General features: G+C 40.4%; 1 protein-coding gene across 8 annotated transcripts; it reads right to left on the reverse strand.

Annotated features, from left to right (window-relative positions):
- Positions 1-9,624: 9,624 nt before the first annotated feature.
- LOC110865629 lies at positions 9,625-12,449 on the reverse strand. Of its 8 annotated transcripts, none has more exons than XM_022114953.2 (6): positions 12,235-12,449; positions 12,086-12,164; positions 10,529-10,656; positions 10,304-10,372; positions 10,103-10,151; positions 9,625-9,928 (listed from the first exon to the last, which is right to left on the reverse strand). In XM_022114953.2, the coding sequence occupies exons 1-5, from the start codon at positions 12,235-12,237 to the stop codon at positions 10,122-10,124; spliced, it is 309 nt and encodes a 102-aa protein (XP_021970645.1). In that variant the 5' UTR covers positions 12,238-12,449; the 3' UTR covers positions 9,625-9,928; positions 10,103-10,121. The 8 variants fall into 8 exon arrangements, 6 of the variants coding, with proteins under 6 accessions (XP_021970645.1, XP_021970644.1, XP_021970649.1 ...); XM_022114952.2 differs by having other exon boundaries at positions 10,529-10,659; XM_022114957.2 differs by lacking the exon at positions 10,103-10,151 and having other exon boundaries at positions 10,529-10,659.
- Between the last annotated feature and the right edge of the window lie 14,373 nt (positions 12,450-26,822).

The raw sequence follows: 26,822 nt of genomic DNA on the forward strand, positions 1-26,822 counted from the left end.
TTTTCTAAAACAAATACAAAATTGTTTCAGGTACAAGTTCGGAAAAGGAAGCAAAAAGCTCATTCTGGAAACAATCTAACCAAGAATTTCTTGCCGAGAAGAGAAAGAATGGAGCTTATGTGAAGAAAGAGACAAGAACCTGTTTCTGATGCAATGGAGCTAGTCACATTGCATGGAACTGTCCGAAAGTGACAAACACAAAACAGGGAGTTTCTGGAAAACTGAAAGAAGTTATTGTTGATAAAACCGAACCACCAACTGAACAATTTAAAGTTTTAAAAAATTCAACATTTGAAGTTGGTGAATGTTCGAAGAAATTTTACAGGCGAAGTGTGAAGCTTGACAACAAAAAATGGGCTGTTAAGAAATCTGAGGTAAAATCTGGCGATGAATCTGATTCCACAAAATCAGAGGAGCAACAGTTTGATGAGAGTGATGAAAACTCAGTCCCTTTAATGGATGACGAGAACTTTCCACCATTGAGGACTGAGAATTTTAAAAGAAAAGTTGGAAAGACTGAAATCTCAAATAAGGGTTATTCTGAAAAGGATAATTTTGATGTTGAGAAAGCATTTAATGGGAAAGTAAAGAAGATTTTCGGAAAGATGGTCGATGGGAAGGTAAAAGGGGTAAAAGACTTTTACGTTAAAAAGAAAGCAACTTACACCCCAACAAAATCTGAATTGAAATCACCCAAGGCTGGTCAGGCTTGGGTGGACATTTTCTTCGCTTGAAAAACCTGACTTGCCGGAGATCCCAAGTATGTAATCGTGGATCAGGAATCGGCATCTTTCATGTTTAATAAGGTTGTTTTGAAATTGCTTGAAAATTTTTAAAATTTTACAGGTTGAATGACTACGCCGGAGTTTCCTGGTTGGTAAGTGCGAAGCAGGAATCGGCACTTTGATGGGTAAAATGTAGATGATTCATTCCTACAATTGGTATTGATTGGTTATATCTACAAGTGGTTATTATTACAAGTGATTTAGAGGTTGCTTGATTGCAAACAGTGAATCAAGGACATTAAGTTGTACTTGATTTACTACATTTGATAAAACTGACAAGATGATGAACCATATCCCCGTACTTAAACAAGTGGTAAACTTACAAGTGGTAAAAACAAACTCATTTTCCGGAAAAATCATTTTGATTAAAACAAACTTAAGTGTTTTGAAATCTAAATGAGAAAAAGGTTTGTGAAAGGGGGAGTTCAGATTGTTTATGCCTAGTGAATGGCGAATTGAGGCGATTTGATATCGGTTGTCATGTTTCTGTACAGTTTGTTTTGAATTTTCTTCAAGTGGGTCAAGAGCTTAGATAGTTTTCAAATTTCTTTAATGTGTTTGCATTTTAGGGGGAGTAGAAAATTTCAGAAAATCCAAAAACATTAGAAAATTTGAAAAAGCCAAAAACATGATAAAATTCAAAAATGAGTTTCGTTGTGAAAAGAGGAAATGATAGTAGATCAGTGGACTGTCACAACATGCTAAAGAAATGTAAAGTTAAAATATAATAAACAATCTCACTGTGGATGTGTCAGTAGATTTTTATACATTTAGTAGATTGTGACGATATATAAACCTAAAAATTCAAACTTGCTTATTCTGTGGGGAACAACATCTTGGATATATAGGTAACCCCTGAAATCTTGTTTGAAAGGTCCCTTATTCTGAGATACTAGGTCTTTATGCTCAGTGATATCTGGAGTATTATCCCGGGACTTCTGCTGTATGGAAGTACTGACCTAGTCCTCGGATAATGCTTTCCGCAAATGCTTGAAACATAGCATCGCCCTCAGCAAGCTGATGAAACAATAAAATTGATAGTCGCTGCTGTTGAAATCAAAAAGATCCTCTAAAGGGGACACATCGAAAAGTCGAAGCCGTCATCTCTCTGCGTATACGGAAGTATCGACCTGAGCTCTCATGGCCCTCGCGTTTAACCCCTTTACAGATATCATCTGTGGTATCATCTGTAAGACTGAATATTGGGATCTGGATACGGGAGTATATTCAAGTAGTGGGACACACGGATAAGTTCAAGTGCTTAAAACATTAATATCGTATCTCGGAACAGTTGAAATTTGTGTGAAAATTTAAGTGGACAAATATACTGACAATCTAGGTGAATTGTTTAGAACATAAAATGAAATGAAGCTTAACGTTGTTGGTGACTTGTCTCAAAAACTGATATGATCCTCTTACACGAACTCACAAAAATATTGTTTGTAAATATTTCTTTACTGCATTACTTTTTTCTTTATTTCAAAATCCAAAAAGATTTTCAGTGTGTTTTAGCATAAAGTTTCAGAAAACTCAAAAAGATTTTTGACAACTGATATTGAAAAGCTGATTTTCAAAATTCCGAGTGCTAAACATGATGAGTATAATTTGAGGGGGAGTTAGTTTTAACACTGATTATTTTTATCAAACCTTCAAATGGTTCATCAGATTGAAAAATCATTTTGTTTAGGTTTTGAGAGTGAGTCTGAGTTAGTGCATGTGTTTATTTTAATATATGTTAGTGAGAGAAATTTACTTTGAGGTAGAGTTTTTGTAGGATAAGATGAATCAGGTTATTCGTTCCTGAGATCCGAGCTAGATGAGAGCCAGGTTCCAATACCTGAGGACTCTGATTGGAGGTAGCCAGACAACGATCTTGGAACATGAAGAGCCAAGCTGATTGATATTGAGAAGCTGTTAGATGAAAAGCCAGACAACTATCCTAAAGCTGATGATGCTGATGAACTGAAGAAATGCCAGCATATCGCAAGGGGGAGTCTGAAGATTTGCAAGAAAAGATTGAGAGATTGAAGCCCAGAGACACATAAGGACTGAAGATGCGAAGACTCGACACTTAAGACTCGTCAACATCTGAGGGGGAGTCTGTTAGTGCATACATCTGTCAACTTCATCTTGTATCGAGTCTTAGTCTTAGAATGTTAGATTAGGGCACTTTGTACGAGATTTCCCGATATGTCCGTATGTGGGAAACTACTATGTTCGTATGTGGGAAACTACTATGTTCGTATGTGGGAAACTACTATGTTCGTATGTGGGAAACTACTAGTGCCGCTTATATGGACATGAGAGGTTCCGCTTATATGGACATGAGTAGTTCCGCTTATATGGACATGAGTAGTTCCGCTTATATGTACGTGTACATAAAAGCGAAACTACCAACACTATAAATAGGGTCTTGAGCGAAATCATTTGTAACGTTCTTGTAATCCATACCGAGGTGCTTTCGGTGTGATATTTGGTTGTAAACGTTGTTATATCAATCAAAAGAGTGATTTAAGTAAAGATCTAGCTGTTTCTATGTCAGGTACTTGTTTTCCGTACCTGTATCTGATCAAAACTCCTCTGATAGACTCGTTCGGGTCAGAATTCGATCCTACACTTCTTCGATCAGAAGGAGTTAAATATGAGGCAGAGGCGTTGGTTAGAAGTGGTGAAGGACTATGACTGCGAAATCCACTATCACCCCGGAAAGGCTAACGTGGTGGCAGATGCCCTTAGCCGAAAAGATGAATACACTCCAATCCGAGTACGGTCTATGCAATTGATAGTAACTTCAGGCTTGCTTGAACAAATTCGAGAAGCCCAGATTGAAGCAGTAAAGGAAGAGAATTGGAAGAAAGAGCGTATAAGGGGTTGATAAAAGAACTTGTGGAAGGAATTAATGGGATGAAATATCGGAATAGTAGGATTTGGGTCCCGAACACATGTGGTGTTAAGGGTCTTCTGCTTGACAAGGCTCACAAGTCTCGCTATTCGATCCATCCCGGAGCAACTAAGATGTATAGAGATTTGAAGCAAAACTATTGGTGGCCGGGGATGAAAAGAGATGTGGTTAAATATGTAGAGAAATGCATAACTTGTTTACAAGTCAAGGCGGAACATCAAAAGCCATATGGCAAGCTTCAACCTTTGGATATTCCGGTTTGGAAATGGGAACAAATTACTATGGACCTATTGACTAAACTGCCAAAGACGACGCGGGGATTTGATGCCATTTGAGTAATTGTGGATAGACTAACCAAAAGTGCCCATTTCATCCCCATCCGGGAAACATATACGTCAGAAAAGATGTCGGAGGTGTACACTAATGAGATAGTAGCACGCCACGGAGTGCTGGTATCCATCTTGTTCGATAGGGATACCCGGTTCACTTCAAGCTTCTGGTGCAACTTCTAAGAGTAAATGGGAACTAAGTTATTCATTAGCACCGCGTACCATCCTCAAACGGATGGTCAAAGTGAAAGAACAATACAAACATTGGAAGATATGTTGCGGGCGTGCATCGTCGACTTCGGGGGTAGTTGGGATATTTACCTACCGTTGGTTGAATTTTCATATAATAACAGTTACCACGCAAGCATCGATATGGCTCCGTATGAGATGCTTTATGGTAGAAAGTGCCGAACTCCGGTGTGTTGGGGTGAGGTTGGTCCGCGCGAACTTGCACATAAGGATGTAGTCAGAATCACGAATGAAAAGATTGACCTGGTCCGAGCTCACTTGAAAGCGGCTCAACCGACAAAAGTCATATGCAGACAAACGAAGAAGACCAATTGAGTTTCAAGTTGGTGATAAGGTGATGCTGAAGGTATCACCATGGAAAGGAATATCCGGTTTAGAAAAAGGGGAAAATTAAGTCCGAGGTTTATTGGGCCATTTAAAATCATCGAGCGGGCCGGTAAGGTTGCATACCATCTCGAACTACGTGAGGAATTGAGTGGGATACATAGCACATTCCACGTATCACATCTCCGGAAATGTCTAGCAGACGAAACCACGTATATCCACTACGACGACATCCAGGTGGATAATAGTCTCAACTACGCGGTGAGACCAATTGCGATTTTAGACCGTAAGGTGAAAAGCTTGAGAAACAAGGTGATTAATCAAGTAAAGTTCAAATGGGAACACCAAAAAGGATCAGACACCACTTGGGAGTCTGAAGAGGAGATGAGACGACTCTACCCTTCACTTTTCGGTACGTGTATGCATTATAAGTTTATATATATACGTAAAGTGGTTTCGAGGATGAAACCCTTTTTAAGGAGGGTGGACTTGTAACACCCCAAAATAATCAATAGTTAAAAATATCAACTAATAAAAAGGAAAGGAGTTAGTTTGATGTATATTAGTCTAAAAGATAAACTAAAGGGGCTGATTTTGTATAAATGGCCAAACTTGATTTTTATAAAAATAAAATAAATCAAACACACACACATCAGTGTGTGCGTGCGTGGGAGTGACCAGGAGAGGGGAAGAACACCTAAACCCTTATTTCATCTAATTTGATCAATTGAAGGGTGAATTGGGCATGTAATCACTACATGAATCAAAAATCTTGATCACCTACACTTGTCTAACACTAGGTAAGTTACAATTTCAGTTTTTGGTGATGTTTGATTTTTGGGTAAAGTTTGATTAGTAGAAATACTTGAATGAATGAGTAAAGTTATGATTCTAGGACATGTGATAAGAGTGTAGGATCATAAACCTAACTGAAATCATGAGAATTGATGGATAAATTTTATGTTAAAAATTGTCTTGTGCCATGTATTGAAGTGGGTTTTCATCTAGAATGAAAAGCCCCAAGATTTGTGTATGAATTATGTGAATAATAATCTAGGATTGTTAAACTAGTATGTTAATATGGAAGAAATAAGTAATCAAGTGGAATAAGATGGAATCCTTGGATTTACCAAGGTCTAAATGAACAAAAATGGCTAAATGGAAGATATGCACATAAGGTGCTTGACGAAACACCTAAAAGATGTTGATAGACAACAATTGTGGTGTTTGGCTAAACAAATAAGCTTTAGTTATGAGCTGAGAGGTTCTAATGATAATTGGCTTGTGCATTTTAGGCAACACGGCTGAGGCGTCGGGAAGTCAAGCCGGTGCGGACACCCGTTTGAAAGGAAAGCTCTAAGGTACGTGGCTAACGCTTCGACATTATCGTTAATTAGTCTTCATTGTTAATGTTTGTTGGCAATATAAAACATGAGGTTGTAACGATTTGGTTGCTTGAATGATGGACTTCATGATGGTAAACCAAACGGGTTATCAAGGGTAGGTACAAACCGGGTAACGGGAGTACCTTATCCGTAGACTATAAGCCCAGGCGCCGGGTAATGGGTAGTATAGTATTAAACACGCAAACCGGTAATGGGAGCGTGGGTGTTAAAGATAAAGAACCCAAAGATGGGTCACTTTTGTTACAAAGTAATGTCCCGTATTGTGCTTTGATGTCTTAAAAGTGCAAAATTGGGACAAACGGGTCAAAACAGCAAAACAGGAGAATATGCAGAAGCTACCATAAGTTACGGTAGCTACCGTAACTTACGATAGAGGGTGAGTTTTTACGGCAGTTCTCTACTGAGTTACGGCAGACCATTGTTGCCCAGTGGCCACCGTAACTTACGGTGTCCACCGTAAGTTACGGTGGAGCCCAGCCATTTTTGATTAAAATTTTGTATATCATAATAAATCGAATCCGTTTTTAAGCGTAGTTTCGATTATGCGTATTTCTTAAGGATTCTAACACTAATATTTGTCAAATTTTCCAGCTTTAGGTATGTCAAGCACGCGGATGATGATCGAGTCAAGGCTCCCGTACCGAACACATTCAAGATCTAGTTCCGCAACTTTTGTCTTGTTTAGTCATTAGTAAAACTTTTGTAATAGAAGGAATACTTATGTATCCTAATGTTGTTTATGAAAGATTGATAAACTCGTATGTACTAAGTCAAGGATAATGTAAATGTTTTGGTTAAACTAATTAATGATTAGTCTTATCTAGTCGATAAGACTTTGTGTTTATAGAAGTAGAGTGTTACAGTCTTAGATCTTCCTATCTTCATAGTAAGGTTTTTAAGAAGTACTTTACAACTTGATGGTTGGTTTTTGTGTAGTTTGTTGGTGATTTAGATAACGAAACTAGATAATACAATAAGCACATGGTGGATACGTCGCTGGTACTTCCTATATATAAGTGTGCTTATTGTATTACCTTTCGTGGCATTATCCCGAATCACCATTAGGATTTAGGATTGTTTCGATTCAATGTGACAAAACCCAAAATCCTTATAGCATCTATTTATCTTCATAGGTTGATTCTTGTAGGATGTTTAGAGTACTGATATTGGAGTCCCTGATTGGATTCATTGTGTACTTTAATGCGTGTTAGGTTATACGATGTTACGAGAACCCGATCCCTGTAGTATCTATCTATCTTCATAGTTAGACACATGTGGGATGTTTAGAGTACTGATATTGGAGTCCCTGTTTGGATTCATTGTGTACTTTAATGTGTGTTTACGAGGTGGAACAAGTTGATGATTATGTGTTTATGTGGTAGTTGTGATTTAGATAACGGAACGGGTGTAATAAAATAAGAACATGGTGGATACGCCGCTGGTACTTCCTATATATAAGTGTTCTTATTTTATTATTCTTATAGCGTTATCTGCATCACTTTAGGATTTTGTGTCCAATTGTTTCAATGTTTGATTATCAAAATCTTTGTAGCATCTCCCATACTTTTATATGTTAGATTCTTAGAAAGATATCTGAAGTATCATCATGACTCATTGATTTGATTTATATAATACTTATATAAGTTTTGATTTATTTCAAAACAGTTATTTTTAATCCTTGATTGGGTTCCTAATAACATATTAACAAGTTTTTACGATGGTTTAATCGAGATTTCAATGTAAGGCATAAAATGACTTAGTAAATATCATATTGCCATATACAAATCTATTTTGTCACGAGTTTTCACAATTAAGATAAATACCAAATGTTTTGCCACTTATTTGGCTAATAAAACCTATGTATTCGCCGGCATTTTATGCTGACTGTTTTCGCATATGTTTCAGGTTTTCGACTGTTCAAGCATGCAACGCATAGGACTGCATACGGGCCTTAGACTTCTAAAACAAGAGAACAATTACATGTATTCTTTGTTTGTAAAACGATGTTAATGATATTGAAACAATTTAGTACCAGTAGTTGTGAGCAATTTGTAACGTGACTCCCCAATATTTCCGTCGCGTGTTGTTATATTACGCGATTGGGGTGTTACAGCAAGTCCCCAGATGTACCTCTCGATCCTCTTGAATTCAGGTTCCACAAAGTATGGAACCACACGGGACAAATCATGGAATCGATGCGTGTACCCCGCGATATCTGAACCAATCATTTTCAGATTCCAGAATTTCGTTTCTAACTTCTGAATTTCCGACCTCGCACAATACTTTTTCCTCATTAATTCCTTGAGTTCCTCCCAGGTTACGCCGTATGCAGCATTTTCCCCTTTAGTTTGGACCTGGAGGTTCCACCAGGATAGTGCTCCATCAATAAAGAGTCCAGTAACATAAGTAACCCTTTGTTCAGCGGGGCACTTGCTCATTCGAATGACCGAGTCGGTCTTCTCAGTCCAGAGAACGAAGGAAATAGCACCTCCTGTACCGTCAAAATTTAGAGGTTTGCAGTCTAAGAACTGCTTATAAGTGCAACCTGAAATCATCGTATGCACAAATTCAAGAGTGAGTATCAAGAGTACGATTTGAATAATTGAGAGTATCGTGTAGGTTAATGGATAACCAGGTATTACCAGTCGGAGGGTTGCCTCCAGAAGTACCTCCTGTTCCACCGCTTTGTTCCGTGTGGTTGGCTTCGTATTGGGCTATTGCCTGCGAGATACGTTCATTCAACCCCTCTTGGGTAGTCGGTAACGGGTTTGTGTTGGTCTGTCTACGACAGGGCGGCAGCGTCTTCTAGATAAAATATCGATCGCCATTAGACAAATATTTAATAATAAACATTGTCAAGTATATATATAAACACATCGGGTTTATATAAATAAGAAAAGTATACACATGTATACATGTCATAACCACACAATCGCAAGTATGCATAAACACGACAAGCATCACAATGGTCGTATAACTCAACATGTAGAAAAAGAAACACCACGCAATAACATAACATCAACCATAAGTCCACCATGTCATAACCATATCAACCACAATATCATCACATCACCATAATTTCAACCACAACATAAAAGAAATACAATGTGAAATACAGAAAACATACTTTTATACATAATGACAACTGGTTACATTTGTTCATGAAGATCAAAAGGACTTAGGGATACATATCCCTAGTCAGTACAAGTTACAATACAAAAGTAAGATTTTCTACTACATTCACTGCTAGAAAAAACACCTTTCTTGACATGCATTGCATGTCATAAAAGGGTCTTTATGACACGTAAATGCTAGTCGTTGATTGAGGAGTCATAAAATTAACATGACATGCATTTGTGTGTCATGTTTTTATGACACACATTTAATGACACGCATTCATGACACACATTCATGACACTCATTTTATGACATCTTTTAATGACACACATTCATGACACTTTTTAATGACACACGTTCATGACAAACATTTATGACACATACGTATGACATTCATTTACGCGTGTCATGCTTTTAATTCTTTATAAAATGTTTTTTTATAAAATTATTGATTTACTCTGGATACATATATAATATCAAAAACAATAAATGTATTTCATAAAATATATATATATATATACCAAAACAACCCTTTACATAATCATATGTCAAGTATGTTACAAATATGTTAACGTTAACAAAAAAAAAAATAGTTTGTCAATACATTCGTCAACACCTAAATATGGTTTCACTTAACAATAGAGATAGCCGCATAAGTCGACCAATCTTCGCGAATGCCATCCACCTCTGCAGCCGAGTATTCCTCTACTCTTCCTCCAACCAAGACCAAATGTGACACCTTGTGGCAAAACTTTTTTAATTTCTTTGAAGCAATTTCCCACAGCAAGGCCCATGTTAGCAACAAACCAAGCCAGGCTTCTCGAGTAGCCATGTGAAAAAAACAAATCTTAAAATCAGTATTTTAAATCTTAATCTAGAAATTTAAATATTAATTTCAAGACTAAATCTAAATCTATGAATTTAAGCATTTGTTAGAACATGAAAGTACATATTTCTCTAATAGGCAAGCTAAAATTTGCCTAAACTTACATTGTCATTGTCAAGTATTTCAACAACCTTTATAAGCTATCTCCATGAACTTCATCACATAGTAGCCACATGGTGACATGGACAATACACAATTAAAAATATAAAGAAGTGTGAAATCGATACGGTTTAAATTTAAAGTAAAGGGTTCTTATGTTTAGATATCATTCCAGCAACAATTTAAATATGGAATTAAGTGCTCACCCTAGCGTTGACCAAGTTGAGTTTAACCCTTATGCTGGCACCACTTCGTGTAGCATACACAACCATTGCCTATAAAAAAAAATAAAAAATATAACACAGCATATTCCAACTCTCTTATCATAGATGATATGTAATATTAAAAAATATTAATAATTTGTCTCAACCACTCAAATAAAAGAAAAAAAAAGCATTAAAATTGTAGTTATGGACTTGTTATTGTATCACCTTTAAAGCTTCAGTTGTGCAATCTGAGAAAGCCCAACCTTGATTTTGATCTCTCTCTATCGTTATCTCTGCCTTTCCTCTCCCTTTCTCTATCTCTCGAACTCTGGTCCTAGTCTCTGTCTCCATCCCTGCTGGACAGCTTGAAAGTGTAATCATGCAAAACTAAAAACAAGAATGATAAAATTTCCGATTTATAAAGAGAAGTAGAAACAGAAAGGTAAAACTGATGTAGCTTCTCGTGAGGAGTCAGACATGGCGCAATGGAGAATTAAGAAGGATGAGGCAGGGGTAGCGCTATATGACATGTACCCATAAGGCGGTTTCCAAATGTTTCCTGATTCCAGCAGCCAACGATTCTCTTGGCTGGTCTTGTGTAAGCTTAATTTTTGAAAGAAAATTAAGGGTGACCCTATTATCCTTATTAAAACCATAACCATTTTCAGTTTGAGAAAAACATTCAGCAAAGAAAATGCAAAATGCGAGTTGGAATGCCTCATGGCTGGAGTTCTACACAATTGCAGAAATGTAATAAAATTTCCACACAATTACCAATACAAAGATGCACATACATCTACACAGGGCTGGCTATCCACATGTGCAGGATGGGCCTGCGATCAGGGCCCAAACCATTATAGGGCCTGAAAAATTTTAAATTTATATATATAAATCTTGATGTTTTTATAAATAAGGGCCTACTTAAAAGACCCAAAGTTTTATATATAAGGGCCAAAATCATTATATAACACAGTTTTAAAACCAAATTAACAAGCCCAATGACTAATCAACAAAATTATAATCCAATTGGCTATGCGAATAGGGCCAAAATTTTTTATCTCAAACAGGGCCAAAAAATTTTTGCGATTTTCGGAGACGGCCTGCATCTACATACAAAGATACACATACATAAGTACATAACAAGTCTACAAGATATCGGACCATACTGCAATATTTGAGAAACAATTCTCATAAAACAAGACTTTTGGATCAAACAATCTCAAATCTTGAGTGTCGAACATCAACATTTTAACATTCCTGTGTACTACCCTTTTGCTTCATCCACGATTAGCATGAGCTTTTTTCTTAGGTAAAAAAAACCAAAATCTCATTTTCCAATACAAAATATCTGATATGAATGCCTTGTATTCTTACACATTCCCCTGGGTTATCCATTATACGTATGAGATTCATATGATAATAATGTTATAAACTTATAATGGATCAAAAACCTTATAAAGATTATAAGCAAAGAAAAATATATGGACTAAAAAGAAGACCTAATGAAATATGAGTCTAACCAAAGAGGAGAAAACATTAACTATGATTATAATAATAATCAACAGTAAACTATTACAAAATTCGAACCTTTACACATCTAAAAAGTATACAAACATCATTAATCAATTTCATGTAACTAACATCAAAACAATCACTCTAAAAAGGAAAGGACGTAAACAAGAAAATCAAGTGCAAAATTGCTTCGAAATTGGGGGAAATTAATTGGAATCTAATGAACAATAAAAATCAACCGAAAATGAGATGAATTGAGAGGATATATACCATTGATTGATCGATTTATGACCTTTTTCTGCTTTCCAGCGCCGGATTTAGCCGGTTGAGATGACGGAACTGTCATATTCTTTCACAAAATCGAACTGAAACACAATGACGCAAAACAAACATTTAAGACTTCAATAGGAAGAACATACCATACCGTCAATCACCGCTGAGTCGTCTGAAACCCACCCGCTATTGTTCGTTGTAGAACATCGTCAACCAAAGTTGACTCGAAATGTAAATAAAGAGAGAGAGAGAGAGAGAGAGTTATCTTTCGAAGCACTCGAAATGCATAGAAAGAAAGTCTGCTTAGATTATTGGAGAGGCAGTTTAGAAATTAGGGCAGGGGATCACATTTTGAGCGGGAATAAATTTTAGGAGGGGGGAATGTTTAAAATGAAAATTTAAATGTTATATTGTAATCTTTGAGCGGGATCCAAATGGCCCGGACTATGATGAGCTCGAGCACGAACCTAAAAATAAGCTTTTAAGTAATGACATGACCTTGAGCTTTACTTATCAAGCTTAAGGTGGCTCACGAGCCTAAACAAGGTCACTATGTATAGTTTTTAATTAATACATTAAAATGTATATTTAAATAATAATAATTAGTATTTATAATATTATGAAAATACAACTAAATTGTCTCTCTCTCTATATATAATATGTTATATGTGAATTTTATCTGAAACAACGAACTGAACACGTAATTTTGATACTCTTATGCTCATATTATATATATAAAATATGTTATATGTGAATTTATATAAAACAACGAACCGAACGTGTAATTTTGATACTCTCATGTCCATATTACGACTTAAGTTTTTGGTTTTCGCTTTCATTTGTTATAGCGAGTACACTATAACGGAAAAATTGTGCGCCTGCTCTTGAGATAGTTAAGGTTAATGTTTTTGCCAGCCACAACGCTAGTTGAGGTTTGGTCCCACTAGTTAACGTAAGTTTCTACCCGCCGCAGTACTAGTTATGGTTTGAACCGCTAGTTAAGATTGAAGAGACTAAGTTATGACTAATGATTTTAATATGAAGACTATGTTTTTATAATATAGCTTTTTTATACATATATATGTATTATTTGAATAAAAAATAAAACCATAAGAACAAATTATTAAAAGATTCCATCACTCAAATTTACAACTTTAGCATGATAAGATTTGGCTCAAGTAACGTATGCCGATCCAATAGGCGTCTTGAAAGTTATCAATTATGGTGAATTAATGTCACTGACAAGCAATTAAGATCCATTAAACCAAGTGTAGTGGTATGTGGTTTGATCTTTTTTGTCATATGGTGTCTAAATCTGTAAGGCCTGAAAATTGGGTAAAATGAAATAGTGGTGAGGAATGAGTAATTATTGAGTTTATAATTGAAAAAAAAATGGATTGGTTTCAACCAATCTCTTTGTCACCCTCTCTCCTTTATTTGCTCGTGACCAAAGCAACGAGAGCATGCCCAAATTGCCGGATAACGAGTATGGGGGTGATGGTAGTGGCTTCATGGTGGCCTCTTGGTTAGCCCAAGCACGGGCCACTACGCTCAATCTTAGTGCCATTGAGTATTAGTAATAGTACTTCTAATGATGAGAGGCAGATATAATATATGTATATAAATTAAATTTGAGCCTACTCTACTTGTTAACTCTTCCATTCTTTTCCGAGCAGTCCCGAGTTCAATTTCAATTAATTGGTCGAATATATAATTTTTTTATAACACTAAAAAGATGGCACACAAAAAAGAGTCTTAAATTTATTGAATTTTTTAGACCACAACATTTTATTCTTGACACACGTTTTTGAAAGTCATATGGTCTTGTTTTTTATGACGCTAAAAGATGACACACAAAAAAAGTGTCATAGTTTGTTGAATTTTGTAAACCATGACATTTTTTTCTTGACACACACTTTGGAATGTCATAAAATGATCTTGTTCTTTTTTCATGACGCTAAAAAGATGACATGCAAAAAAGAGTGTCATAAATTTATTGAATTTTGTAAACCATGACATTTTTTTCTTGACATACGTTTCTGAATGTCATAAAATGAGTGTGTGTCATTGTTCGCGTGTCAAGAAATGTATATTTTCTAGTAGTGATTGTATCTTTATGTCACCCAGTTGTCTTCAAAAGTCTTGATCTTTATAAGCCTTAGTCTACACAAAAGTGGGTAGTCATCCCAAAAGATAGCCACTGACATACTGCTAATATACTACTGACGTGGAGAGCGGGGGTGGCTGCTGTTGAGATCCGAGGCTCTCATGATTGTGCTTGTTTGTATGAATTGAACATACAGTGTATATGAAATAAAGTAAAGTGCAGCGGACTTGTATACAAACTTTGTAAACACAAACATAGAAGAGAATAGTATGTTTAAACACTTGTTTCACCTTGAGTCGAATGATTACAATGAAAATCAAAAGGTTACAATGCAAGCTTACAGACTAAAACTCCCCCTCAGCCTGATACTCCAGAGTTGGTTGCACAAGATGAAAGGATTGAATTGAGGAGAAGAACTCACTCAAAACGAATCGAATGTAACAGTACAGAGTACTGTTATATTTATAGGCAATCCAAACTTGTGATGCACTTCAGCTGACGTCACCATGATAGTGACTTCTAACAGCCTAACAACTTGTAGACACTGATCTATACAAAACTACTGATGTCTAACAATTGATAGATAATACAATATAAAACAAGTCTAACACTGTTCACGTTCCACTGTTGTAGCCTAAGCACTGATACTTGACCATCAGTGCTTTCTTCAAAATGTGATTAGTCTTTGAATGAGCAGTGCTTGGATCTTCAGCAGTATTTAAGAGACAGCAGTAGATAGAGCTCAGTGTTTGTCTTCAGCAGTCTTTTGAGCATTATCAGTGTTTGGTTCACCAGTTGTTCTTCTGAGCAGTGTTTAGAGTGTATCAGCAGATAGGTAGCCACTGTCAAGGGGAGAGCTTAGTGTAAACATCTGCTTATTGTGAATCCACTGTTGTGACCAGGTTTTGGCTTTACATTAATTGTTCCTCTGGTAGGGTTCAATCCCAACAATCTCCCCTTAGAACAGATAATGCCAAAACTCTTCATTATTGTGGACCTTTATTGCCTCATCAACAGTTCCCTTATCTGTCCTTTAAACTGTAGTTCAAAGTTAAGGGCATCTGTGTCTTCATCATCCCTGCTAAGTGGAAGATCAAGGAGATCCTGCAAATCTTCAAGACTCAGGCCAAGAGCTTGTTCCCTTGATATTTTCTCCACTTCTCCACCAGACCTGAGCAAAGTCAATACGCAAGTCTGTTTGTCAGTTTCCCACTTTTGTATTTTTGAGCCTGGTGGGTTTCTTGGGAGATGTTTATTTGCAGAGGTATTTGGTGAGGCTGGCCTATTCATCACTGGCTGACCAGCATTTGCAGATTGACCCAAACCAATAGTTTCTATGATCATTTTCTTTATGCCTTCTTTTACAAGGTCATCTCCTTTTATCAACTCTTGGATGGTTTCAGCTCCCAACTGTTTGTGTATCCTTCTTTTATTGATGGCAGTACCAGTTGGAGCAGTGGCTCTCCTGATTTGCAGCTTTGATGGTCTTTTTGAAACCTCTGCTTCAGGATAGTCAGGCTTTTGAGGAACTTTTGGATCTTTCTTTCTTAATTCCTCCAACCTTTTGTAGGTGGTCCTGACCACATCTTCTTTCCATCTAGCAACTTGTCTTTTGTTTCCATATTCAGCAGCAACCAGTTCTTCTCTCATTCTTTTCACTTCTACCTGTTTGTCAGGTACATTCTTTCTAAACTTTGCCCAGTCCGGAGGAGTGTGAGTGACTTTCCTTTTTATCATGTCTTGAATTCTTGCAGCTTCATTTTCAAGCTCAGGAATAGTCCACTCTTTGTACATGTATCTCTCTCCTTTGTATTTCTTGTGAACCATGATACTTTCAATGTAGTCTTTCTTCAAAGTTTCAGCTGCTCTCTCTGAAATTTGTTGACTGACATTTTTTGCAAATCGTTCTAGGGAGCTGACTTGTGTGAGCAGATATTGATAGTATCTAGAAATTTCTTTGTCAGATTTCCCTTGTGTGTTTCTCTTTGAGATATCCTCTGCTTGCTTGGCCTTGATCTTCAAATATTCATCAACATTTTTAGGCCAGGGATATCCTTTTATTGATGGCAACCTCCTTTTGGAAGGGTCATCCTCATAGTAAAAAGATTTTATTTCCTCTCTAACAGCTTCTAGTTCAAGAGGAAATTGAACACCTGCAGGAGGTAAGGGCTTGTGCATTTGAACTGAAGAGAGAGCAACTGGTTTTGGTATTGTGACAAGAGCTAAAGGTTTTGAAGATGTTTGAGGTGGTGAAGTGTCATCATCTTTGAGAATTAGCCTTCTCTTCTTTGTTTGAGGAGGGGCTGATGATGTTTTGGATGGAACAGTGGTGGTGGATGTAGTGGCAGTGATTTGTGATAGACAAACAGTTGTTGAAACAACTGGTGTTCCAACCACTGTTGTCTTTATAGCAGATGTTGTAACAACTATTGTGACAACTCGAACTTTAGGCTTGCTTGATGTAACGTTTGTGCACGATATGTGATTTTATAAACCCGAATGATTAATTGATTTCATGATATATGTTATGTTATATGCATTATGTGTGTATGTATGTCGTATGTATGTGAACCGGTCACACAAAGCCCTTGGGGCCACTCCTTGTTCTCGGGTCCATTAGACAACCGAGTGGGCTCGGCCCACTCCCCATTCGCAACACAAAACCGGAACAAGGGGCTTGTTTCACCACTTTTGCAAATCACAAACACACACACACAAACCCTAGAAGCTTTGCTCTCTCTCGGCTTGCTTGGAACCCGACGGCACACACACACACACTTTGAAGCTTGTGAAACGAATCGATCCTCTACCTTCAATCCAACCGGTTAGTGCTTGATAATTAGATTGCTTGTTAAATGGTTATCGTATGGTTTTGTATGTTGGTGTTGCTTAACCGAGAATTCTTGTTGATGTATTGATTGGGATGATAATTGATTTAGTTTTGTTAATCGACTCATGCATGCTAAACATGATCACAATAATTGACGTTTTGGATATAAGCACCGAGTAGTTAGTAATCGGCTGTTAGACATTGTTTGATCGGGTAGAGTTGGTAATCGGGATCCATGTTAGAATGTATGTATTGTTATGAATGTTACTATTGTTCATATGCATGATTACTAATTAAATTGCCGGTTTGATGTTCTTGAATTGTTATGGATATGCATGAAATCTGAATTAACTGTTGATGAATTTCTGTGATTGATCTGATTTCGAAACTGCCTTAGATGTTTGCTAGAATCACGGATAAGTCAATGCAGGAATTATGGAAATCAGTTACATACGCGGTTTCGACACCTGGTTGCGAGTCGGGACCATAGTTGCGAGTCAGAATCCCACTCGTAACCAAGCCAGCACAAGTCGAGACTACGGTTGCGGGTCCCGTTGCGACTCGTAACCAGCACATGATCAGTCGTAACCAGGCCATGATGAGCCGAGATCACCGTTGCGACTCGCAACCAGCTGTTGCGACTCGTAATCTCCGGTTGCGACTCGAGATCTCCGTTGCGACTCGAGACCATCGTTTACACGCACACTGTTGGGCCTTCACTGTCACGGGCCCAATCTATTGAGCCCAACGATTTGAACTGTGGACTGTTTATTATTGGACTTGTTTGTGCTTGCTATTTGGGCCGATTGAGAATCTGGACTGTTTTGTTATTGGGCTGCTTATGTCATTGGGCCGGGTATTGTTGGACTTAGACAATTGGATCCTCACATGCTATGTCTTATCTGCTTACGTGCGTACATGTTTGCCATGACTATACGTGATTACTACATACGTGTTATATACGAACCTGACTCGTATAACAACCATGCTAGGACGTGATTGACAAATTACTAGCTTATCTATACTCTTTGTGTATCTGCCGAGCAAACCAAGGTGAGTTCACACAGCCAAGGCATGGGATTCCCGGGTTGGGAATTGGGTTGGATATGATGGATATGGAATGATTACTCGTACTTACACATATACCAGACTATAGACCATCGTCCTCAAGTTAGTCAGGACACGTTACGTAAAGCCTACGTAACCCAGTATATTTTCCATATGTCTCCCGGGTCGGGAAGGACACGTTACGTAAAGCCTACGTAACCCAATACCATTCACTGGCTTCCAGGTCGGAAGGCCACGCTGCGTAAAGCCTACGTAGCCCCCACGCGTACCACTGTCCTCGGGGAAGGGCACGTCACGTAAAGCCTACGTGACCCTGTACGTATTCCTGTTCTCGGTAAAGAAGAACACCTGGTCGGATGCTAGTCTAGTAAGTACCGTTAATGAGAAGCCCTCATTAACCAGGATGAACATGGGAAGCCCCCACCTTTATTACACACTAGTATGGGAAGCCCCCACTAGCTATACTTATGCATTACACTATGAACTTACTTTCTGTGAACTCGCTCAACTAGTTTGTTGATTATTTGCTGCATGCCTTGCAGGACCTTAGGTATACTTGGGAGCTTGCACAAGGAAGGAGCAGGTCGTTGTGGGCAGATGGATCATGAACATTCTTGAACTTATAACTTTATTTGGGTTTACTTTACATTGCTTCCGCTACTTAAAACAGTATTTGGTTTTGAAACATCAATCATGTCATGGAGACTTACGTTAATTACTTTTATATTAAATGCTATGTTTGATATGATTGATGGCTTGATCCTGGTCAGTCACGCTCCCAAGCGGTGGTATTCCGCGGGTGGATTTTGGGGGTGTGACAGATTGGTATCAGAGCCATTGGTTATAGAGAACTTGGTTTTAATATGGGGAAAACGTTTTTATTAAAACCGGACTATAACCAGAACAGTGCTCTCAATGATCCACAACGACGCTTCGCTCCACGTGCAAGACTCGACATCCTAGGTAATAAGGGTTATGTTATGTTTATTGCCTGTTTGCTAGAACTGCTTAGAACTTTGCTCGCATTACGCTTAGATACACATGCTTTGATTTCATGAGAACACCTATATGCCTACGCTTTTCTGTCATCGCCCTACTCGCGAACCATTCTTATGTATGCTACTTGTTACTATGAAGATCAATGGCCGCACGAATTAACATGACTCAAGCCCAGCTAGAGGCTCTCATTGCTGCGGCAGTTGCAGCCGCCCAAGCAGGTCAACCCGCTCAGCAGCAGCCTGGGTGCACCTTCAAGAACTTCATGGAATGTCGTCCTAGCTCGTTTAGTGGCACAGAGGGAGCAGTTGGACTCCTCCACTGGTTTGAAAAGCTCGAGTCGGTTTTCGAAATGTGCGAATGCCCTGAGGCTCGCAGGGTGAAGTTCGCCACTGGCACACTTGAAGGGATTGCGCTCACTTGGTGGAACGCACAAGTGCAGATTTTAGGGTTGGCAGCTGCTAACGCCACCCCATGGAACGACTTTAAGGAACTCATCAAGCGTGAGTATTGCACGCGGGAAGATATTCACAAGCTAGAAGACGAGCTGTATAACTTGAAAATGGTTGGATCGGAAATCGAAGCGTATACCAAACGGTCCAATGAGCTGGCCGTTCTGTGTCCTACTATGGTGGACCCTCCATACAAGCGCATTGAGTTGTATCTCAAGGGATTGGCGCCAGAAATTCAGAGCCACGTGACGTCGGCTAATCTCGAAAACATCCAGGAAATCCAACGCCTAGCTCATCGCATCACCGATCAGGCAGTGGAACAGAATAGATTGCCCAAGCGTGTTAATGCTATTGCTAACGTCACCACCTCAGTTACTCCTGCTACAACTGGTGACAGTAAAAGAAAGTGGGATGGGGATTCCAGCAAAGGTTCAGCGATTGTTCAGCCACAAGCTCAGCAGCAGAAGATCGATCACTACCAGAGTCCTAGTCAGCAATCCTCTGGTAGTCACAGACAGAGGAGATATCAGGGTAGTCAACCCAGGTGCCACAACTGCAACAGGCATCACCACGGCCCATGTAACAAGGGTCGTTGTCAAAGGTGTCTCAAGATGGGTCACGAGGCCAAAGATTGTAGGAGCCCTCGTCCTGCGAATCAGAATCAGCAGCCTCAGCAACCAGCTCCACAGAACCAGCAGCAGCAGCAGCAGCCACAGCGTGGAAACCGGGGATGTTTCCAGTGTGGGGCTGAAGGTCACTTCAAACGCGATTGCCCTCAGTTGAACCAGAACCGCAACAACAATAACAACCAGGGCAACGGGAACAACAACGGTGGAAACAACAACAACAACGGCAATGAAGCTCGTGGTCGTGCTTTTGTGCTAGGTCGAGGCGACGCAGTGAACGATCCCAACGTTGTCATGGGTAAGTTTCTCCTTGACAATATTTACGTTACTGTTTTATTTGATTCGGGTGCGGATACAAGCTATATGTCTGTGAAAATGTGTCAACTGCTAAAACGTGCACCAACACTTTTACCCACCAAACATGTAGTAGAGTTAGCTAACGGTAAAAGTCTAGAAGCCACGCACGTAGTTCAGGGTTGTAATCTTATCCTAGCTGGTCAAGCCTTTTCTATTGATCTCATTCCCATGGTATTGGGTAGCTTCGACGTCGTGATTGGGATGGATTGGCTTTCCCAACACCAGGCCGAAATCTTATGCAGCGAAAAGGTTATTCGCATTCTTCGTTCGGGTCAGGAACCTCTAGAAGTTCAAGGCGACAAGAGTGGTGCTGTGGTTGGCATCATCTCTTTCTTGAAGGCTCAGAAATGCTTACGTAAGGGGCACACTGCCATTCTGGCACTAGTTTCAGATGCATCGACGAAGGAAAAGAAATTGGAGGATATTCCGATTGTACGTGATTACCCTCAGGTGTTTCCTGAAGACTTACCTGGCTTACCGCCTCATCGTCAGGTCGAATTCCAGATCGAGCTCGCTCCAGGAGCAGCACCCATAGCTCGCGCACCATATCGCCTAGCTCCATCGGAATTGGAGGAATTGTCAAAGCAATTACAAGAGCTCTTGGAAAAGGGTTTCATTCGACCAAGCTCTTCGCCTTGGGGAGCTCCAGTACTTTTCGTGAAAAAGAAGGATGGTACGTTCAGGATGTGTATAGACTACAGGGAACTGAACAAGGTGACGGTGAAGAACCGTTATCCTCTTCCACGCATAGACGACTTATTCGACCAGTTGCAAGGGTCGTGCTACTACTCGAAGATAGACTTGAGGTCTGGTTATCATCAGCTGAGAGTCCGGGATGAGGACGTCTCCAAGACTGCATTCAGAACTCGTTACGGTCACTACGAGTTTCTCGTCATGCCATTCGGGTTAACGAACGCGCCTGCGGTATTTATGGATCTTATGAACAGGGTGTGCAAACCCTATCTCGACAAGTTCGTCATTGTGTTCATCGACGACATCCTGATTTACTCCAAGAGTCAGGAGGAGCACGAGCAGCATCTTCGCCTGATTTTGGAACTCCTTCGGAAGGAACAGCTGTACGCTAAGTTTTCTAAATGCGACTTCTGGCTTCGTGAAGTCCACTTTCTAGGCCACGTGGTGAACAAGGATGGGATCCATGTCGATCCATCCAAGGTAGATTCGATCAGGAACTGGCCTGCACCGCGTACACCGACAGAAATACGCCAATTCTTGGGTCTGGCAGGTTACTACAGACGGTTTATCAGGGATTTCTCGAAGATTGCTCAGCCGCTTACGTTACTGACACAGAAGGGTGTTACCTATCGCTGGGGAGAGCCCCAGGAGACTGCTTTTCAGCACCTAAAGGATAGACTTTGCAGTGCACCTATCCTCTCATTGCCAGAGGGCACGGATGACTTTGTGGTTTATTGTGATGCATCCATTCGGGGATTGGGATGTGTGTTAATGCAGCGCGACAAGGTTATCGCTTACGCCTCTCGTCAACTCAAGATTCATGAACGCAACTACACGACGCACGATTTAGAGCTGGGAGCTGTTGTTTTCGCGCTTAAGATATGGCGACACTACCTGTACGGTACCAGGTGCACGATTTACACCGATCACAGGAGTCTCGAGCATATTCTTAAGCAGAAGGATTTGAACATGCGTCAACGACGATGGGTCGAGTTACTTAACGATTACGAATGCGCCATCAAGTATCATCCAGGCAAAGCCAATGTTGTGGCTGATGCCCTCAGTCGAAAGGACACTTTACCGAAGCGCGTGCGAGCGCTACAGCTTACGATTCAGTCTAGCCTTCCTACACAGATACGAAATGCTCAGACAGAAGCACTGAAGCCCGAAAACGTCAAGGCTGAAGCCTTACGCGGCTCACGACAACAGATGGAACAGAAGGCAGATGGCGCTTACTATGTAACGGGCCGGATTTGGGTCCCTCTCTATGGCGGTCTACGCGAACTTGTAATGGATGAAGCTCACAAGTCTCGCTATTCGGTACATCCAGGGTCGGATAAAATGTACCACGACATCAGCACTACTTATTGGTGGCCTAGTATGAAGGCCCACATTGCTACGTACGTTGGAAAGTGCTTGACCTGTGCGAGAGTCAAGGTCGAATATCAGAAACCAGCTGGTCTACTTCAGCAGCCTAAGATACCTCAGTGGAAATGGGAAGAAATTTCCATGGATTTCGTTACAGGCCTACCTAGATCCCAGCGTGGGAACGATACGATATGGGTCATAGTTGATCGACTCACCAAGTCTGCACACTTCCTGCCGATTAAGGAAACGGATAAGTTCTCCACTCTCGCAGACGTATATCTTAAAGAAGTTGTCTCGAGGCACGGGGTGCCCACATCTATCATTTCGGATCGCGATGCACGATTCACGTCAGAACTTTGGCAAGCAATGCATAAATCTTTCGGCTCACGGTTAGACATGAGCACAGCATATCACCCTCAGACGGATGGGCAGTCGGAGCGTACGATCCAAACTCTCGAAGACATGCTTCGGGCATGCGTTATCGATTTCGGCAACGGCTGGGAAAAGCACCTCCCTTTGGTGGAGTTTTCTTACAATAACAGTTACCATACCAGCATTCAAGCCGCTCCATTCGAGGCATTGTACGGGCGTAAATGCCGGTCACCTCTCTGTTGGGCAGAGGTGGGAGATAGTCAGATCACGGGTCCAGAGATTGTTGTGGACGCCACAGAAAAGATTGCACAAATACGACAACGCATGGCGGCAGCACGCGACCGTCAGAAAGCCTACGCGGATAAGCGTAGAAAGCCATTGGAATTTGAGGTCGGGGACCGGGTTTTATTGAAAGTCTCACCCTGGAAGGGTGTGGTTCGTTTTGGCAAACGGGGTAAACTGAATCCGCGGTACGTCGGACCATTCGAAATTATAGAAAAGATTGGCAAGGTAGCCTACAAGTTGAACCTACCAGCTGAACTCGGGGCAGTTCACAATGTCTTTCACGTATCGAACCTAAAGAAGTGCCTATCAGATGAAAATCTCATCATTCCTTTTAAGGAACTCACTATCGACGAGCGGTTGCAGTTCGTCGAGGAACCAGTTGAAATCACGGACCGGGATGTGAAGGTCCTCAAACACAAGAGAATCCCTCTTGTCCGAGTTCGTTGGAACTCCACACGTGGCCCAGAGTACACCTGGGAACGCGAAGACAGGATGACAGAAAAGTACCCCCAGTTATTCGGGAACAAGGCAACCACTACTGAGGCTGAAGCTACTACTTCGGAATTTCGGGACGAAATTCCAGATCAACGGGGGGAGGATGTGACACCCCAGGAAAACCAGTGAACAGTACAGTTTACCTAGCTTCCTCAGTGAGTGCATACCAAATTTCGGGACGAAATTTCCAATTAGTTGGGGATAATGTGACAACTCGAACTTTAGGCTTGCTTGATGTAACGTTTGTGCACGATATGTGATTTTATAAACCCGAATGATTAATTGATTTCATGATATATGTTATGTTATATGCATTATGTGTGTATGTATGTCGTATGTATGTGAACCGGTCACACAAAGCCCTTGGGGCCACTCCTTGTTCTCGGGTCCATTAGACAACCGAGTGGGCTCGGCCCACTCCCCATTCGCAACACAAAACCGGAACAAGGGGCTTGTTTCACCACTTTTGCAAATCACAAACACACACACACAAACCCTAGAAGCTTTGCTCTCTCTCGGCTTGCTTGGAACCCGACGGCACACACACACACACTTTGAAGCTTGTGAAACGAATCGATCCTCTACCTTCAATCCAACCGGTTAGTGCTTGATAATTAGATTGCTTGTTAAATGGTTATCGTATGGTTTTGTATGTTGGTGTTGCTTAACCGAGAATTCTTGTTGATGTATTGATTGGGATGATAATTGATTTAGTTTTGTTAATCGACTCATGCATGCTAAACATGATCACAATAATTGACGTTTTGGATATAAGCACCGAGTAGTTAGTAATCGGCTGTTAGACATTGTTTGATCGGGTAGAGTTGGTAATCGGGATCCATGTTAGAATGTATGTATTGTTATGAATGTTACTATTGTTCATATGCATGATTACTAATTAAATTGCCGGTTTGATGTTCTTGAATTGTTATGGATATGCATGAAATCTGAATTAACTGTTGATGAATTTCTGTGATTGATCTGATTTCGAAACTGCCTTAGATGTTTGCTAGAATCACGGATAAGTCAATGCAGGAATTATGGAAATCAGTTACATACGCGGTTTCGACACCTGGTTGCGAGTCGGGACCATAGTTGCGAGTCAGAATCCCACTCGTAACCAAGCCAGCACAAGTCGAGACTACGGTTGCGGGTCCCGTTGCGACTCGTAACCAGCACATGATCAGTCGTAACCAGGCCATGATGAGCCGAGATCACCGTTGCGACTCGCAACCAGCTGTTGCGACTCGTAATCTCCGGTTGCGACTCGAGATCTCCGTTGCGACTCGAGACCATCGTTTACACGCACACTGTTGGGCCTTCACTGTCACGGGCCCAATCTATTGAGCCCAACGATTTGAACTGTGGACTGTTTATTATTGGACTTGTTTGTGCTTGCTATTTGGGCCGATTGAGAATCTGGACTGTTTTGTTATTGGGCTGCTTATGTCATTGGGCCGGGTATTGTTGGACTTAGACAATTGGATCCTCACATGCTATGTCTTATCTGCTTACGTGCGTACATGTTTGCCATGACTATACGTGATTACTACATACGTGTTATATACGAACCTGACTCGTATAACAACCATGCTAGGACGTGATTGACAAATTACTAGCTTATCTATACTCTTTGTGTATCTGCCGAGCAAACCAAGGTGAGTTCACACAGCCAAGGCATGGGATTCCCGGGTTGGGAATTGGGTTGGATATGATGGATATGGAATGATTACTCGTACTTACACATATACCAGACTATAGACCATCGTCCTCAAGTTAGTCAGGACACGTTACGTAAAGCCTACGTAACCCAGTATATTTTCCATATGTCTCCCGGGTCGGGAAGGACACGTTACGTAAAGCCTACGTAACCCAATACCATTCACTGGCTTCCAGGTCGGAAGGCCACGCTGCGTAAAGCCTACGTAGCCCCCACGCGTACCACTGTCCTCGGGGAAGGGCACGTCACGTAAAGCCTACGTGACCCTGTACGTATTCCTGTTCTCGGTAAAGAAGAACACCTGGTCGGATGCTAGTCTAGTAAGTACCGTTAATGAGAAGCCCTCATTAACCAGGATGAACATGGGAAGCCCCCACCTTTATTACACACTAGTATGGGAAGCCCCCACTAGCTATACTTATGCATTACACTATGAACTTACTTTCTGTGAACTCGCTCAACTAGTTTGTTGATTATTTGCTGCATGCCTTGCAGGACCTTAGGTATACTTGGGAGCTTGCACAAGGAAGGAGCAGGTCGTTGTGGGCAGATGGATCATGAACATTCTTGAACTTATAACTTTATTTGGGTTTACTTTACATTGCTTCCGCTACTTAAAACAGTATTTGGTTTTGAAACATCAATCATGTCATGGAGACTTACGTTAATTACTTTTATATTAAATGCTATGTTTGATATGATTGATGGCTTGATCCTGGTCAGTCACGCTCCCAAGCGGTGGTATTCCGCGGGTGGATTTTGGGGGTGTGACAACTATTGTCTTCTGCCTTTTGGCAGGAGGTGATTTTGTTTTTGGTGGTGATGGTGGTAAAGCAGTGGATGTAGTGTGTTTTGAAGTGGTGTGTGTTGAAGTGAGAGCAGATGCTGAAACCACTCAAGTACCAACAGTAGTGGGCACAACAGGAGTTTCAACAGCTGTTTTAGGAGGTGGTTTTGAAACAGACTTTGAACGTCTGGTTGGAATGGATTTGGGTAGCCTTACTATTTTTGTAGGCTTCTTCTTTTCATCAACAAGATTTTCATTAGCTTTTGACCCTGAAGTACCCTGATCCGGATAATCCACCATGGCTTTCCTTTTGGCCTCTCTATCTCTTTTTACACTTGCAACTGCTTCTGCCAGTGCATTTATGGTCACATCAATTTTCTTGCTTCCATCTGGCAGAGGGATCTGTTTGGTCCTGTTTGCATTTTTTGGTGCACGGTAGAGACCTCCTCTATTCCCTTCTTTTTCAACTCCTGAATTTTCTCCCCCTTTTTGGCATTATCTGGGGGAAGTTGATCAATGAAGAGAACTGGTGGAGGAGCAGTGCCGGTAGTATGCAGGATCTGAGTTTTGAGAGCCTT

This window comes from Helianthus annuus, chromosome 6 (assembly GCF_002127325.2).
Source record: "Helianthus annuus cultivar XRQ/B chromosome 6, HanXRQr2.0-SUNRISE, whole genome shotgun sequence".
NCBI lineage: Eukaryota > Viridiplantae > Streptophyta > Magnoliopsida > Asterales > Asteraceae > Helianthus > Helianthus annuus.